This window comes from Cynoglossus semilaevis, chromosome 4 (genome assembly GCF_000523025.1).
Source record: "Cynoglossus semilaevis isolate Cse_v1.0 chromosome 4, Cse_v1.0, whole genome shotgun sequence".
Taxonomy (NCBI): Eukaryota; Metazoa; Chordata; class Actinopteri; order Pleuronectiformes; family Cynoglossidae; genus Cynoglossus; species Cynoglossus semilaevis.
In genome coordinates, this window is record NC_024310.1 from 3,077,859 (window position 1) to 3,093,815 (window position 15,957).

The 15,957-nt window shown below is 41.4% G+C and overlaps 3 protein-coding genes across 13 annotated transcripts in view; all 3 read left to right on the forward strand.

Moving 5' to 3' along the window:
* Positions 1–4,889, forward strand: part of sik3 (SIK family kinase 3) — a 26,305-nt gene extending 21,416 nt beyond the window's left edge. For all 7 annotated transcript variants that reach the window (XM_025055340.1, XM_025055336.1, XM_025055338.1 and 4 more), the window contains 5 exons: positions 46–289; positions 373–527; positions 939–1,068; positions 1,167–1,293; positions 1,583–4,889. In XM_025055340.1, coding sequence (XP_024911108.1) covers positions 46–289; positions 373–527; positions 939–1,068; positions 1,167–1,288 — 651 coding nt within the window. In that variant the 3' untranslated portion in view covers positions 1,289–1,293; positions 1,583–4,889. The remainder of the gene's footprint in view (positions 1–45; positions 290–372; positions 528–938; positions 1,069–1,166; positions 1,294–1,582) is intronic.
* Positions 4,890–5,024: 135 nt separating this feature from the next.
* Positions 5,025–11,331, forward strand: tmem25 (transmembrane protein 25). 4 transcript variants are annotated; one of them, XM_025055341.1, is made up of 10 exons: positions 5,025–5,456; positions 5,857–6,153; positions 7,375–7,495; positions 8,108–8,458; positions 8,545–8,835; positions 9,032–9,163; positions 9,269–9,302; positions 9,756–9,865; positions 10,319–10,411; positions 10,546–11,331. In XM_025055341.1, the coding sequence occupies exons 3-10, from the start codon at positions 7,417–7,419 to the stop codon at positions 10,617–10,619; spliced, it is 1,164 nt and encodes a 387-aa protein (XP_024911109.1). In that variant the 5' UTR covers positions 5,025–5,456; positions 5,857–6,153; positions 7,375–7,416; the 3' UTR covers positions 10,620–11,331. The 4 variants fall into 4 exon arrangements, with proteins under 4 accessions (XP_024911109.1, XP_024911111.1, XP_024911110.1 ...); XM_025055343.1 differs by having other exon boundaries at positions 8,108–8,452; XM_025055342.1 differs by lacking the exon at positions 5,857–6,153.
* A 134-nt stretch (positions 11,332–11,465) lies between these two features.
* On the forward strand, positions 11,466–14,772 carry LOC103377691 (T-cell surface glycoprotein CD3 delta chain). 2 transcript variants are annotated; one of them, XM_025055345.1, is made up of 6 exons: positions 11,466–12,454; positions 12,542–12,667; positions 12,792–12,989; positions 13,125–13,262; positions 14,330–14,394; positions 14,552–14,772. In XM_025055345.1, the coding sequence occupies exons 2-6, from the start codon at positions 12,619–12,621 to the stop codon at positions 14,609–14,611; spliced, it is 510 nt and encodes a 169-aa protein (XP_024911113.1). In that variant the 5' UTR covers positions 11,466–12,454; positions 12,542–12,618; the 3' UTR covers positions 14,612–14,772. The 2 variants fall into 2 exon arrangements, with proteins under 2 accessions (XP_024911113.1, XP_008306806.1); XM_008308584.3 differs by having other exon boundaries at positions 12,555–12,667.
* The last annotated feature ends 1,185 nt before the right edge of the window (positions 14,773–15,957 follow it).

Consider the following 15,957-nt stretch of genomic DNA (forward strand, 5'->3'; position numbering starts at 1 on the left):
AGCCCCGCCCCCGCGGTCCCCACCCCCCGCCCCCGCCGCCGGCCCCAGCCACCACAGCAGCAACAGCAGCAGCAGCACCCGGCCCAGGGCCAATGCCCCAGCTTACCTCACTCTGAGAGCATGGAGGAGGACGAGGTTCCATCTAGTTATCACCAACTACACGAGGGTCTGCTGACGAAAGCAGGAGAGACTCACGAGCTGCTTGGGCCTCCTCGGGGAGGAACCCCACCTTACAACTCCCCAACACACAGGCATGCGGGTTACATGAGGAGTCCCCCAGCAACAAGAGGTGAGGCCTGTTGAAAGCTGTTTTATAAACTGTAGAGCAGTTGAAATATTACACCTCGTGAAACACTTAATGCATTCTTTCAGAGCCTGAACATGTGGAGTGCAGACCTCCAGGGCAGGCCATGGAGGTGCCTGACCATAATGGTGTTGGTTATCCACGAGGTCCCCAGGGTGACGCTTACAGGTCCCGTGGACAGCTGCAGCGTCACCACACCATCCAGACCTGTGATGATGCCTTTGTGAGTTAAAATGTGCTCAAGCCAGACTGACCACATTCCTTCAACACACATCACTTTTTTTTTTTATTTCGGCCATCTATGCAAAAGCACTTTCCAAATGCAAATGGCTGTAGATACGGCTGATACTTTAATTCAAGTTGATTTAAATTAAATTATATGTTGATTTGCATTCAGACACTGCACTGCAGTAGTAGGTGTCAGTTAAGCCAACACCTGTAAAATGCTTAATTTTTTTTATATAAAAAAAAGAAAAGAGACAACATGAAGCGTCAGAGCAGTTAACACAAACAAAAAGTCAAATTAAGGTCATATAGGCCATGAGGACAACATAATTATGTTTTTCATTTGATTGACAAAAATCCATCTATTTTGCAGTATTCATGTTTTTAAAATGGTTAACCTCCTGTACAGGATCAGGTGGAGCCCATGTCTGGAATGAGCCTGTTGGCTGGAAAGGCACTGAGCTCCGCCCGCATGTCAGACATCCTCAGTCAGACGTCACTGACAGGAAGCCAGCAGTTGCACCAGCGTGAAGAATCAGGTCTGTTGACTGACATGATTTCAACCCGAATCACTGTTATAGGTTTTTTTGTTTGTTTGTTTGTCTGTGTGTTACTTAAAGTAGTGCGTTTTCCTCAGTGTGTGACGTTGAAGGGGAGCTGCACGCCACAGCCTGCTACCCCTCCTCCTGCACCAGTGACATGCTCCTCAGCTACAGGCCCCCAGACCTGCAGTGCAGCATGGAGCAGGCTGGGGTCTAGCACAGGTACACACACTACTACTACTAACTACTAACAGAGTCTAACTAAGTCTTAAAAGGAAATTTATTAAAAGTGTACCTCAAGTTGACAGCAACGACGGTGGAATGTTTGAATATAAACAGCTTATTGCCGACTTATTGCCTTCGTTTGACAGCCCTAGTTGTAACTTTTTCGAAATTGTTATTCGTGTATCCTGTAAATTCACCTTTAAAACAATGTGTGTAAATGTAAGGTTACTGTATAATGTGAACCTAATACCTGTGTCGTCGTTTCTCGTCCCTGTGTCTCCTGTAGGAAAGGATGTTACCTGTGTATAGCAGTCGCTACATTATCATCCTGAGTTGTGTTGACTTGAGTTGAGCAGCATCACGCCAAACCACCAACGTTGTCTGCCCATGTGGGGGGGGCACCACTGACTCCATCCATCTGTCTGTCTCCATCTGTGCCCAGGGCAGGGCAGTCTGGCCAAAAGAGAGGGAAGTGTGTGTAGACTTCAGAGGTGCGCTGCATTGGGGCGGGGGTCACAGGTGGGGTGTTTTGGGGTTCAGAAAAGGTCAAAGTGCCAGCATTTCCTGCACAGACCTGTGGCGTTCACTGCCGCTGGTCGTCTCCTCCTCTTCTACACCTCCCCATCACCTGCTCCCCACTCACACTCAAACCCTCCCCCAACCCCACCTGTCACCCAGGTCAAGCCTCTTCTTTCATCTGTCGTCCTCTGTCAACTGTTGGCCAAAAGCATTGATACATTCAGAAGAACAGAGTCCGAACATAAACAACCGGTGCCAGAAACCCAAAGTATTTACAGTGTATGGCTGTAATGTCGCCCCCTGCTGGTCGGCAGCAGATCATTCCGAAGGGGCTGAAATCTTGATAAAAGTTGGGCAGCCCACCTGTTATGGCTGGGTGGCGGTTGTTTGGGATTAGGCTTCATCAGGCTCCAACTGGGCGACAAATCCGATTTTTTCTTTTCCAAAGACAGAGCTCAGTGACGTCTGACAGGACAAACCGGCTCTCATAGATTTTTTTTTTTTTTTGATTTTTTTTTTTTTTTTAGTTTTTAAATCTTATTTTAAAATTAATTTACGGCTAATGTCCACACAGACATTATGGTCACAAATGTTACTCTTGTTGTTACTGTTTTCTGTACAAGAAGTTTTATTATAATGAATATTATTATCCTTGTTATTATTAATATTATTAAAGGAAAAACAAGTTCTGTGTTGCAAAGAAAATGAAATTGTTCTTTGATGACTTGCGTAAATCTGCACTTTCTGTTCAAACTTTTCTTGCTCGGTCTGTTTCACCTCAGGCTGTTAACCTGCTTTTTTACCCCCCCTTTCAAGCACCTCCCCCGGCCCTCCTCCTCCTCTCCAGATGCTAACTTCTAACACCCTGTGTCCACCCGCCTTTATCTCCATCCTCTTTCCTTTTCTATGTCAGTGAAAGTGTACTGCATTGTGGGTAGATTTGCCAGACATTTGCTCCTTTCCTTGTACAGTCACGCCATGTATAGAACGCTATTGTAATTTCTGTATTGATTATTTTTGTTATTGATGTTGTTGGGGAGGATGTCTTTTTTTTTAATATTGTTATTGTTTTAGCATTTGTACTTTTGAATGTTTTCAAAGAATTCTCGTTTTTATTTGTTTATGTTAAAACAAATCTTTTACGATTTCTAGCCAAAAGAGGGCAGACTAAGAAAAGAAAGACGCTTCTCTTTCTGCCCCGTTAAGAAAATGTATTTTTTTTTGTTTGTTTTGTTTTTTTTTAATATTATTTTATTGAGACACTTGAATAAGAGGAGAGTAATTATTTTGCGTTGCTCTTTAAAGTATCATTTCAGTCGTTGATGTTGTGACCGTCACTCTTGTTGATGTCGGGCCTGTTGACAGGGTAGTGGCAGCAGGGCTACGCTGGGTCAGGATCTGTGCTTCGTCTGGGTTGGTTTGGGTGCTAATAGAGACTTGACATAGAGACATAAGAAGAAAAGACAGGAAATACTAGAATAGGTTGTAAAATAGCTGACATATCATCCCAAACGTGATGAGTGCGGACACGGACAAAGACAATTTTTTCCCCCCTCTTCTTGCCGCCCTGATGTGATCCGCCCTCTTTAACCTTTACTACGCGGCTCAGCGATCACACGAAGCATTTCGGACATGACCCCCTCCTCACAAGCTTACTTTGTTGCTTTTTACAATCGAGGAAGACTCTACAACCACAGTGACTGAACCCCCCCCCCCCCCGCCCCGCTCCCTGGTTCAGTTGAACTGATGGTGTACCCACAGCCAAACGTGAAGCGACGGACGGAGGAGGCCACTGCTACAGTTACAGTGGAATCTGGACCCTCCTCCGTCACCATTAGAGACAAGACATTTATTCCAGCAGGTGAACAGTGAGAATGAGATTGAAATTCTTTCACATCAGTCGACTGTGAGGTTCTGGTCAGAGCATGGACGGGTGTGGCCACACCGATAACATCGACCAATAAGGCTACAGTGCACTGAGAACACAGAAGAAGAAAAAGATGCCATCTGGATTTTATTTTTTTTTTCTTCCTGATTTTATTCTTCAACCTTTACTTTTCCTTCTGTATACAATACTCTTGGACAAAGTCTCTATATTAGGTCAGGAAAGAGACTCGGACAAAGAATCCAGCTACAATTATTTGTGTTTAAACTGTTGAGATTCCAGAATACTCGGCTGCATGGTTGGCATATTGTGCACTCTGTATATGTGACATTTCTAAACGGTGTCATACAGCGCTTGTGCTTTCCATTCACAGCGTCACGTCCTGTTTACCAGCACTCCCTCACTCTTAGTCAGACTCACTGTGGTTCTGGTTTGGTTTAATTCTTCGAAGGCAGAGTGGAAACTGGAATGGGTCTGGAATTAATCCATGAAATGAAAACAGATCAGCACCGTCACCCTCTGTCTCTCACTTCCTCCTTCAGATCTCCTGCTGTTTTCTCTTATTGTTTACACGAAGCCAAAACTAAGGTCTGGAGAAGAAGAAGTAGAAGGAAAAAAAAGTAATTTCCTTTAGTGCAGAGAGAGGGTGAGAAGGAAATGTCCAAAAATAAAATGATGGTGCATGTCTTTTGTCCCTGGTCAGGATAGAAGCTGTAAATTCAAGACGAGAGTCTCCACTGTGTCCCATGTCATGACTGGTGTAGGTGCATGCGCACAAGCAAACGCATCGGAAAAGCTTGAACGAATGGAAAGCACTGCTCATGAATTCAGAGGTAATAATGTGGAGGAAAGAGCTGCTTCACACACACACACACACACACTTCCTGCCTCATAAGACTGAACCTCCACCTTCACGTTTTCGTCTCTCAACCCTTGTTTTTTTTTTATTTTATTTTATTTTTTAAGTCTGTGTTCGTCTCTCAATCCCAGGCTCACTTCTCGACCAGCCAGCTCTTTGCTCCGCCCCCTTTAGGTTTTGTTTTGTTTCTTTCCTTTTGTCTTTTTTTATGTTTAATGTTAATTTCTGTTGAATACAAAAATACTAAAGTGCAACAACAATGATTAAAAAAAGAATATCAACCAAACTGAGATGAATAAATATATATAAATAAAGAAATAATTTAAAAAATATATTTGTTTATGTCTTTATGGTCACAAACACCTATACACTGTCCTCTGTTCACTGTGTGTGTTTTTTTAAAGGTCAGTCTCAGAACGTCTGATTCTGGAGGTCTTTTGCGGGTAAAGTATCCTACAAAGCAGCAAAATCATAGTTGTTGTTTTTTTAACACAATTGTCTCAAAACAGTCCCAACCACAGACCTGGACCAGTCCCCGCTGTGAAGCCCCCGTCGTCGTTGAGAAAACTCGGGTATATTTTCACTCTTAGTTTTCTAACTTTTGTTTCTGCTTGATTTGATTCGTCTGACATTGATTTTTTAAAATTCGCCACAGTTCATCGAATATTGTGTCCGTGAAACAACTCTGATTATCATTAACATTAAAGTTGTCTTTTGGTTAACGCTGTGTCTTTCATTACAGACTGACTCTCCTGGCCGCAGTGCTCTGTGAGCCGCTGCTTTGGTCTGTACAGCTGCACTGCAGAGTCGTTCCAGACAGAAGTAACAGAGCTCAGAGACACGGAGCCTTGTAGTGCGTTAGCTTCACCACCATCTTTTCGACATCTCACAACATTGGTACAGATGTTTTCTGTGCTTGAATCATCAGTTTAATCCTAAAACTGTCTGTTTGTTAAACAGTATATATTTTGAAAAATACTGATTTTTGGATTCTTTGTATTTCTCCTCTCCTCAAATCCTCTCTGTTCCTTTTTTTCCTTTCTTCCCTTTTCTTTCCTTTCCTATAATTATCTCTCCTCTGCTCTCCTCTCCTGACCTGATGTCACCTTTATTTTCCTTTCCTTTTCCTCTCCTCTCCTTTAACCCCTTCACCTCCCTTGGCCTTTCTCCTGCCCTCACCCCTTCTCCCCCCTTCTGTCCTCCACTCCTTTCTCCTATTCCCCTCTCCCCACCTCGTTCCTCTCCTTTTCCACTTTTACAACTTTAATCTATGTGCTCCTTCTCTCCATCTTTTCAGATATCCACTCCCCTCCTCTCCATCCTCTCCTCCTCCCCCTTTCTCTCTCACGTAGTGGCGACAGAGTGACTGCCTGCCTGCGTCAGCCAACGACTGCCCATTACTGAAGCTGTGTGTGTGTGTACGTGTGCATTGATGGAAAAGCAACTGAGTCAGGGAGGGCTGTCTCTCCTCTCTCCTGCTGCTCTCTCCATCCTTCACTCTGCCATCTCCTCCTCTCCTCCTCCTCCTCCTCCTCTGCTGCCATGGAGCTGGAGCTGAATCACAGCAGCAGCAGCATCTGCAGAAAGAGATGAGGTATTTCTGTTATTCCAATTCTCCCTCTGTTACGTGGGATTCTTTTTTTTTTCTTCTGTACGCCAGTGCACACATCTGTGCTACAATGTCCGCATGCAGCACTGCGGAGGAGCTCATTGTGTGTGTGTGTGTGTGTGTAATCCTTAGCCTTGTTCAGCCTGTCAAATCCCACCCTCGGTGTCAGTATAAACCTTTAAATCACACTCTGACAGCAGAGCCCTCTGTCTGTGTGACAATGGTGATGTCAGTGGCTTTTCCACATGTTTAAATTCGGCATTTGTGTGTGTTTGTCGGTGTCAATGTGTGTGTGCTTTCATACGAGGTGCTCTCCTTGGTCACATGACCCAAACCGCTGGCAGGCACTAAAGATGAATGATTCCCAGAACTTGAATTTGGAATGAATTTTCACGTGTTTGTTTGTGTTTTTGTTTTGTTACTGTCTGTCCAGTCAACATGGAAACTGACGAAATGTTGTTATTGTTACTGTGTTCCTTCTGGTGACCATACCCTCGTGCTGGTGTAGCTGTATACTTGTTTGGACATATTTTGGAAAGTACAGACTCCGTAGTAAATATTCAAGTCCCTAGTATTAGTAGTGTAATTGTATATGTGCATATACTTATATATATCTGTGGTATATATATATATATATATATACATTTCTGTTTGTACACGTGTATATATGTATTCTATATATACTGTGTAAATATTTATATACATACATATATATGTATACTATATATTATATTAATAAATATATGTATATAAATATATGTGTATATATGTGTATATATGTATATGTATATACAGTATGTATATATATATTTGTATATACTGTGTATACTCATAACACACAAGTCCTGACACATTGAAAACACTCTATGAATCCACATTGTCTCGGTGCGTATTTTTTACTTTGTCAACTCAGCTGATGTCGGTTGAATGAGAGATTTCTGTGCATTAGCTAATAATCCTGTTCAGGGTTTAGCTCAGAATTGTAATCTTCACAGTCAGCACTCCAGTGATTCTCATGGTGTCACTTCACAGCAGTCACTTCACTCTTAGGAATACCAAATCAGCTACTTTGGGGAATCTGATAATAGTAGTTAAAAAGTTCTTGATTGGAATAAAAAAATAAAAAAAAAATGTTTACCCCAATGTTATCATGACTGTTGTTCTCCGTTCTTTCTTTTATGTTCTTTTTTTGGCGTCTTCCTCCAGGAAGTAGATGCTTGGGTGCACGTGGAGCTCCACTGGGCCAGAATGGAGCTTGTGTATCTGAGGAGGTGGGCACCAGGCTCTGCTGTGGTGTTCCTTCAGACTCTGGCCTTGTCCTGGACAGGTGAGTGGAGTTGGTTTCTTTACTCTGTGGAAAGTAATCATTTTCCAAATAAACTTTCTGCACACTCGATATATATTTTATATTATTACTTTCTATTTTATATACCTTTTATGTTTTTATATTATTACTTTCTATTTTATATACCTTTTACGTTTTTATATATATTTACCTTATGATATACAATCAGGTACTAACAAAAAATGTTGGATGAAGTCCGACTTGGCCTTGTTTAATTTGTTAAGTGATTGGTTTGGCTACCGATTAGCTTAGCATAAAACGACAGACAGCACTGTAACTATTTCCCTTTGAGCAACTTAAATTTCTAAAGTAAATTTCTGAAGTAAAGTAAGTTTTTTTTTTATGTCCACTTAAATGCAAAACATAAACAACAGTTCCCTGTTGATATTGACTGCCCAAAAAACATAACTAATTAGATTAGATTAGATTAGATTAGATTAGATTAGGTTAGACTGAATTTTAATGTTCCCTGGAAGATTCCATCAGGGAAATCGAAGTTTCAGCGTGAATGTACTTATTTGTTGAGTCTGCATTAGGAGGCTATAATTTAATTAATTTTAATTAAACATTTGTCATTAATGATCCCCTCCTTAGGTGCTATTGAACCAGGTCCTAAAATCGATGGATGGCAGCAGGCGGCGATGACACTGCAGGAGAACACAACGCACAAGTTCAACTGTCAGGCAGAAAGCTGGAACCCCCACACACCGCCCTTACTCACATGGTACCTGAACGGGGAGAAACAGAGGGAGCCGTCGCCCAACCGCGGGCGTTTGGTGATGACGTCACAGACGGACTCCACTGTCATGAAACCAGGGACCGATCACAACAGCACTTTTGCTCTGCACGCCAGAAAATGGGACAAGGAACTTGTGTGTGTGGCATCGAACCCCCGAACGGGAAAGAGCTACAACGCTACTGTCACCCTGAACATCCAGTGTGCGTGTGTGTATAAAAGGTTAAAACTGTATTTTACAGTTCATTCAATAATCAGTGCCGCTGAATTCTCCTTTTCCCGCTGTGCCCCACAGTTCAGCCCGAGATCCTCAGGGTCAAGGCTCACTACAGCGAGACCTCTGACCCCGGCCTGTCTCTGGTCCTCTTCGCTTTGGTCCGGTCCAATCCTCCTGCCACCATCACATTTGTGGACCAGTCTGGTCAGGTTGTGGCCAACACCTCTGACTTCTTCATCCTGGACTCTCGAAGCTACCCCTGGCTGACCAATCACACGCTGAGGGTGACGCTCAGCAGCCTATCGGGAAATGTCTCTCTGAACGCCAGCAACAGTGTGGGCGCAGTGCAGAGCAACCTTACACTCACAGGTAGGAGGGAAAAACCTGTGGAGGGGGCTGTAGATAGAAATGGATGTAAGACAATTTCAATTATTAATACTTTATAAAAATATATTATCAACATGCAAAGCTCATTTAAGCCATTTATTATTATTATTATTGTTTTAAGGAAGCTGAGGAAGTTTTACGTGTATTCATAATCTCTTCTCCCTCCATCGTTCTCCAGAGTTCCTGCAGTCCAGCGTGGAGGTTCCCATGCTGGGGATAGTCACTGGTGGAGCCATGGCCTTCATGGCCCTCCTCATCCTCAGCCTTATTGTTCTCTGCCTCATGCAAAAAAACAAGAGCAAGTCGATCGGTGAGAGCCGATGCAGTCTGCTGGGAAATAAAGCGGGGGAAATGTAGTTAAAAAAAAAAGTATTAATTCAGCAATAATTTAACGGAAAACTTTATTCTGTTACAGATGAGCCTGTGGAAATTCTGATGACCAAGAAGAGGTAAAAATATATATATAAATATGATTTTATTTCCCCAGTTAATTCATGCAAATACTGTAATAGTGTAGCACAACCTGGTATTTTTTCATTAGCTTTTATTGAGAAATAATTAAAAGAATGAGATTCACAAGTTCAAGTTTTTTAGTTCAAAATAATGTTCTAATTATTGTAACTGACTAAAACTGTGCATAACACATACAGTATACGTATAAGGAGTCATTCAACCCCCTCAATATACAGTATGATAATACATGTAACAGGTATTATCATTATGGTTACCATACTAACCAGGGGTCAGCATTAAGGACCCCGTCGGTTCATCACTGCAGTTTCCATCTCAGCGTCATGTTAGTGCACTGTAGGTGAAGCGGTGATGAAAGCCTTCATGAATACTTAATGTACACAACACATCTGATCCAACCCTGAAATTGCTCCTCTGTGTTTCCTGTACAGTGACTCTGCCAGTCTGAGGACGGAAAAAACTGATAAGACCCAAATCCCCCGCGAGAACATGTCTCTGCCGTCCAACATGCAGCTCCATGACCTCAGTACACTGAGAAGAGGTGCAGTAAAAAATATATTTATATACATTTTGAAAAAAATATAAATATATATTTTATACATATTTTATATATTTTTTAATGTAGTTAAAATTATGTATTTTATAATTTTATACTGGTGCCGGGTATTTGTGTTTTTTTGTTTATCATGTTTTCTGTGTGTCCATGCATAGGTTTAACAGTGGAAATTCTGACATTGATCGACATTGATTCAACTTGAACGCCCCATTACTTGTATCACACAAACATGTCACAAACGTAACATTACGCCTCTGTTTTACTGGCAGTGTTTCTTCCCTTATGTAGGGGCGGGGGAGCGGGGGAGGGTGAATCTGAATCTGAGGGTGTTATGCAAAAACAGTAAAATAATTATATTTCATAGCAGTGCAAGTGAAGTTAATCATGTAATATGTCACTTTTCTCTCTACTTTTTTTTCCTCTCTTATTTACTTTCAGCTCGTGAGGCTGTACAGCACAACAGTGTGGGAGAGAAGAAAAAGGAGGAAGAGGAGGAGGAGGAAGACCTGTCGTTAGCCTACGCCGCCAGAGGTCAGAGTTTTACACTGACTTTGATACCGTCGTTAGCCTACGCCGCCAGAGGTCAGGCTTTTACACTGACTTTGATACCACTGTGTTTGATTTTTGTTTTTGTTTTTTTTCATTCTTTGCTCTGTGATTCCCAGGTTTTGCCAGGTATCCAATGGTGGGCTACATCTACAAGGTGAGCAGCACAAGCAGCGAGGAGATCTGGCTCTGACACAGCTCCAGCCTGAGCACGGGCCGACTGACTGTACCTGCATGCGTCATCGCAGCCATTCGGCCAATCATCCGTCGCCTCTGAGGTGAACTGAGACGAACTGAGATGCAGCGATAACCGGTAATGAATCTTCAAGTCAACTCTGTCAAAGTGTTTCATCAGTACGTACCTCAGGTCACCAGCAGGTCAAGGCCATGACACCAGGCTCAGCCGGGCTACATGCCGATGTGTCCATGGACAAGACATCTGTCCTTTAATGCCCCTGTTCGAGTAATGGCAGTTCGTGACTGTGTGAGTGAATGGGCGTGGATGGGTAAGCGGTAAAACCAAAGTACACAAAGTACTCTGAGTTGTTAGTACTGTGTACACCATTTCCCTGATATTCCATCGAATGAGGCTGCATTAAAAAAAGTCCAGATAATTACAGCTTTGCTTTAATTTCTCACAGTAACCACACGCTCGTGCTGTTGTCCTCCCCTGTTGTTGCATAATAAATAATGTCCTACGCTTACAAGGAATCCACAAAATAAAGTACTGTACTGTATGTGAGATTTTATACTTTGACCAAAAGTACCTTAAAAAGGTGGCACATATTCAGAGTATGTTTGTATATGGACATACAACATATTAGGTATTGTATATTTGTATGCATATGTACATGTGTAAAAAAAAAAAAGAACAAGGGTCCAATAAAGATACTCTATTGACATTATTTTATTAACACCCACCAGGGGGCACTATAAGAAGATAATTCAGTTCTGAGTTGACATGAGTGGGGTGCGCAGCTGCACCAAATGAGTGAGTGTGTGAGTGTGTTTGCCAGGTGTCAGGTCACAGGTTTTTGTGGCTTGTTTTTACACAGGAAACAGATCTGGTGGTGTTGTTGGAGCTGCGTCTCTGCTTTCTGTTTTGGTCGATTTCTTCTGTGCTTCTCAGAGGTTCTGGTGTGAAGGTGTGTAACGTAAAGAATGGACAGAGTGGTCATGGACTGGGCTGTGTCCATGTCCGTGTTTTACCTGCAGCTCCATCCACTGTAGATCCTAAAACAGACTGAGACAACAGTCAGGGCAGGGAATTAAATGCATCTCCATATCATGTGAACTCAACAGAACTGTGTGTCAGATGTGCACGCAACCATTTGATTAGTGAAGGTTTAGGCATCGTTATGTTATAGGTTAGAAAGAGTCGTGTTGGGTAAAATGGAAAAAGAGAAATTTAAGGTTTGATGAAACACACAGTTATCTTTAAACAATAATATAAAAATGTGTTTTACACGCAAATATTTTTTTTTGAACATTACCCCAATGAAAATCTAGTGTCAGTGAAGTAACATTCTGAGCGGCTTCTCAATCATCAGTGTTGTCTGATTAACTTTGTTCTTTTTAAAAATCAAATAATTTCACTAACTACACAACGGCAGGTCTTATGTGTACAAATTACAGAACTGTAGCTGCACAAACATGGAGGGCGTGGCCTGCCTGAGGTCCAGATCTGCCTTCTATTAGAAATTTACAAACATTACCAACAACAAAAAACAAAAAAACATTAAGAGCAGTGAAGGTGTTTTCTGTTTTTGTGGGGAATGAAGTTTGAAATGATACAATATAAACAAATATGACAAAAATATACATTTAGAGTAGAGGCTTTTAGATATTCTAAATACTAAGTCTTAAATACCTTGGGTAATTATTGAGCACATACACACACACACACATGCACATACACACAACAGGAGTTGGGTGAGTGAGTGAGTGAGCGAGTGAGAGAGAGACACCACTAGCTACAAGGAAGCGGCACACTCTTACTGCAGAGACGGAACCAAACTTCTCTCTGAGGTTAGTTCTCGACTTTTGTCTTTTGTTCCACATTCTCACCATCATACAGATACATGGCTCACGTTTATAATTATAATTAATTTCCAGTTTTTGTTTTCAGCGTCTTCTCCATTCAGAGTGATCTGAAATATCTGTCGTCGGAAGAAGAGAAAAGCTAACAGAGGATGAAACACTCCTCAGTTTGGTCTTTGCTGCTGCTTTGGAGCCTGACAGGTGAGCATTTTATTGAGACTTTAAGACAAAAAAAAAAAAAAAAACAACCTTTTGGTTATCATACAGTATTAGCTGCTGTGATGCTGTGTGTTTTGAACCTTCTCCTTTGTCTTGTTGTGCTCAGTCTCAAAGGTCAGCAGTGAGATCTCAGTAAAGACCACACAGGACGGCATTAAGATGACGTGCAAGAATAATGAACATCACTTCCAAGGTTTTGATAAAAATCCTCTGGAGGTGCTGTACAAAGACGATCAGTCAGGAGAGTACATTTGCGAGGACGCAGACCATTCCCCACATTCTAAGATCTTTGTGAAATTCCGAAGTAAGTTCTGCTGAAAAACCTGCAGTTTTAATATGCCACAGGGGAAAACGTTGTACATTTATATTTGCACAACATGCCGTCACATTACAAATATCTTTACTTTTGTGTTTGTGCGTTCCGTGTGTGTGTTTTTAGCCTGTGACAACTGCATTGAGTTCGATGTAGGCTCCATCGCCTTCATGGTTGCGGGGGAAGTGATTGCCATGCTGGCCATTGGAGTGGGGGTCCACCTGGTGGCCTCTCACACTGGTTCGGCTCCTGCCCAGACGACAAGTAACTATCTGTGTTTATGGATCTGTACAACTACTGTAATCTGCCACTTTATGATCATGTGTAGTCAGGATGTGAAGAGTGATATGAAGAAAATAATTATATATATATATAAAACGACGACTCCACAAACAATTTTAATGATTATCAATGAACGACGACTCCACAAACAATTTTAATGATATTTACCAAATTTGCACTCAAATATTTTAGGATCAGTTTTGATTTAGAATAAATGTTAAGCAATAGACTTTAGGGCTTTGACATTAATCTAAAACGCCGCCTGCAAAAACTGTGACAGATAATAATAACAACAACAACATTTACTTTTTTTTATTACTATTGTTGTTGTTGTTGTTGTTGTTGTTGTGTTTTATACTGTCTTCTCTTTGTTCTACTACCGGACAATCATTCCCTATGATTGGATCTCTGTTGAGATGTCCCACCTTCCAATAAACAAGCACAGCTCTGATTGGCTGTCGCCACTATCCTCCTGTTTACACAGTGAACTCAGCACTGGTTGGATTTTGTCCCTGTACTGATGCAACGTTAAATGTTTTCCTGATGTTTCTTTAGCCCAACGTAACTGTCTATGAAGTTTTCCTCTGAGAAGAGAAGTTCAGTGACAAAAGCTTTGACAGAAAAAAAAGACATTTAAATGAACACTATTTTTTAGTGATTCATTGGCAATTTAAATATTAACAATTTGAACTTCTTACCTTCTTCAGCATCAACCTCACGCATGGCTCCTCCTGTCACGCATGATTAAATACTTTCGTTTAATTAGGAATATACGTAAGACTTTCATATTTGACCACAGTCATTGAAATTCCAAAGGAAATTCCTGCAAGGTCCTCGTGGACAGGACGACAGTAGTAAACAGGAAATGACAGTGACTACCAGCGAGGACGCTGTAGGAATTCATCTCGTCACACGTTAAATAAGGAGACATAATAACATTGAGGACTGAACAGTTAATTAGCGTGATTGAAATTGTGTGATAAATGCTTTGCTGAAATAATTAAATAACGTCATTAACATTTCATTCTCGTGATAATAATTATCCTCAGGTTCTGAGAGAAAACGTAACGTTCCAAATGACAGAATCAGCGGCGCCTCCAACGAACCATACCAGGTGAGACTGAAATTCAAGGCCTTCAACTGCCAGGACATTTTTTATTGTCTTTTTAAATACACACACACACACATATCTATATATATATAGATATATATGTATGTATATGTATATATGTGTTAACAAGACTTCCTTCTGTCTTTTTTTCTTCTCTTAGCCTCTGCGATTCAGGAAAGACGCTCAGAAAGATGAGTATGATGTCATTAACAGAAGATAGAAGGGTGAAGACTCCTCTCCCTCCTCTTCTTGTCCCACCTCCTTTTCTTCTTCTTCTTCTTCTGTCACACCAACAATGTGTTTTATCATCAACCGTTTGTGTTTTTTCCACTTACAACGTAAACAGTCTGACATAAAAATAAAGTTTTTCTTTCCACCAAAGTTACTTGACAATACTTGTCGTATACTGTAATATAATTATCATAATAATACAATACAATTACAAAATAATATATTGCACTTAATGTGTTAATTTTAAACCCAAATCACACTGCACTGTACCAGCCCATTAATTTTTATTTTATTTTTTTTATTTTTTATTTTTTGTTTTTTGTTTTTTATTTTTTATTTATTTATTTTTTAATTTTAATTTTTTATTTTATTCGTTATACTGGTTTTTACGTCCTACTGACAGAATCCGACACTGACGCCGATCTGTCAGTTGCAACCACGCCAATGAAAAATATTGAGTAAAAGACAAGACAAGGTGAACAGTCACATGACCAGTTGCACAAAAGGGTGAAAATCGTAAAATTGAAAATTTTTAAATAGCATCAAAGAGCCAGAGGGGGAGGGGGAGGAAGAGCAGGCTTCAGCGGAAGCCATGTTGTGTTACACGTGACAGGAGACAAGAGACAACTGACATACATACACACACTGACACACCACAGACCTCGTGTGTGTGTGTGTGTGTGTGTGCACAGATGCTCACTCACATGACGGAACACACTCCTCAGGCAGATGTAGGTCTGTGTGTGGGAGCACTTCTTCAACTCAAAGGCCTAGAAACAGGAGCAGATCATGAACAAACTCCCTCCACTTAAACCGTCATGTTTCTGGTTTACTTTCATGCTCACACACACACACACACTCATGCGATCAAAGTTGTGCAAGAAAAACCCCAAAGACAGCAGTAAGTGTGGGAGTGTTTCTACTGAACCCTACAAATCTGAGCAACACATGCCAGGCCTAATGATTTATCATCACCTCACACAGAAACCTGTACGTGTTGAGGCCCAGTCCAGATTCTATGGCTAGTGTCAACTAACAAAAGTGTACCGTGCCTGAGCACGGCACACTTTTGCCAGCACGGCACGGTTGAAAGAGAAGCGCACAAGCCCTGTTAAGTACATTTCCCGCTGCCACTGCAAAAATCTTCAAATCGCCGCCTCGTGTTGTCCGTAAATCAAGACGTTGGCGAGTGGAAAGAGAAAAAAGAACGACAGATTGCGGCCATGTTTGTGGGGTTAGCTCTCAAGCTGCTTTAACCGCGTATGAACAACACGTACACATACTGATGTATGTGTAGTAGCCAACAACCGCGCTTCAGCTCGCCTGACTCGGGGT

Bases quoted from the DNA above. Each gene is read 5' to 3' on its own strand.
- LOC103377691 (XM_025055345.1), top strand. From the start codon at position 12,619: ATGAAACACTCCTCAGTTTGGTCTTTGCTGCTGCTTTGGAGCCTGACA. The intron at 12,668-12,791 runs GTGAGCATTTTA...TGTTGTGCTCAG, and splicing joins GCTGCTTTGGAGCCTGACAG to TCTCAAAGGTCAGCAGTGAG. The intron at 14,395-14,551 runs GTGAGACTGAAA...TTCTTCTCTTAG, and splicing joins CCTCCAACGAACCATACCAG to CCTCTGCGATTCAGGAAAGA.
- tmem25 (XM_025055341.1), top strand. From the start codon at position 7,417: ATGGAGCTTGTGTATCTGAGGAGGTGGGCACCAGGCTCTGCTGTGGTG. The intron at 8,459-8,544 runs GTGTGTATAAAA...TGTGCCCCACAG, and splicing joins CCTGAACATCCAGTGTGCGT to TTCAGCCCGAGATCCTCAGG. The intron at 10,412-10,545 runs GTCAGAGTTTTA...TGTGATTCCCAG, and splicing joins GTTAGCCTACGCCGCCAGAG to GTTTTGCCAGGTATCCAATG.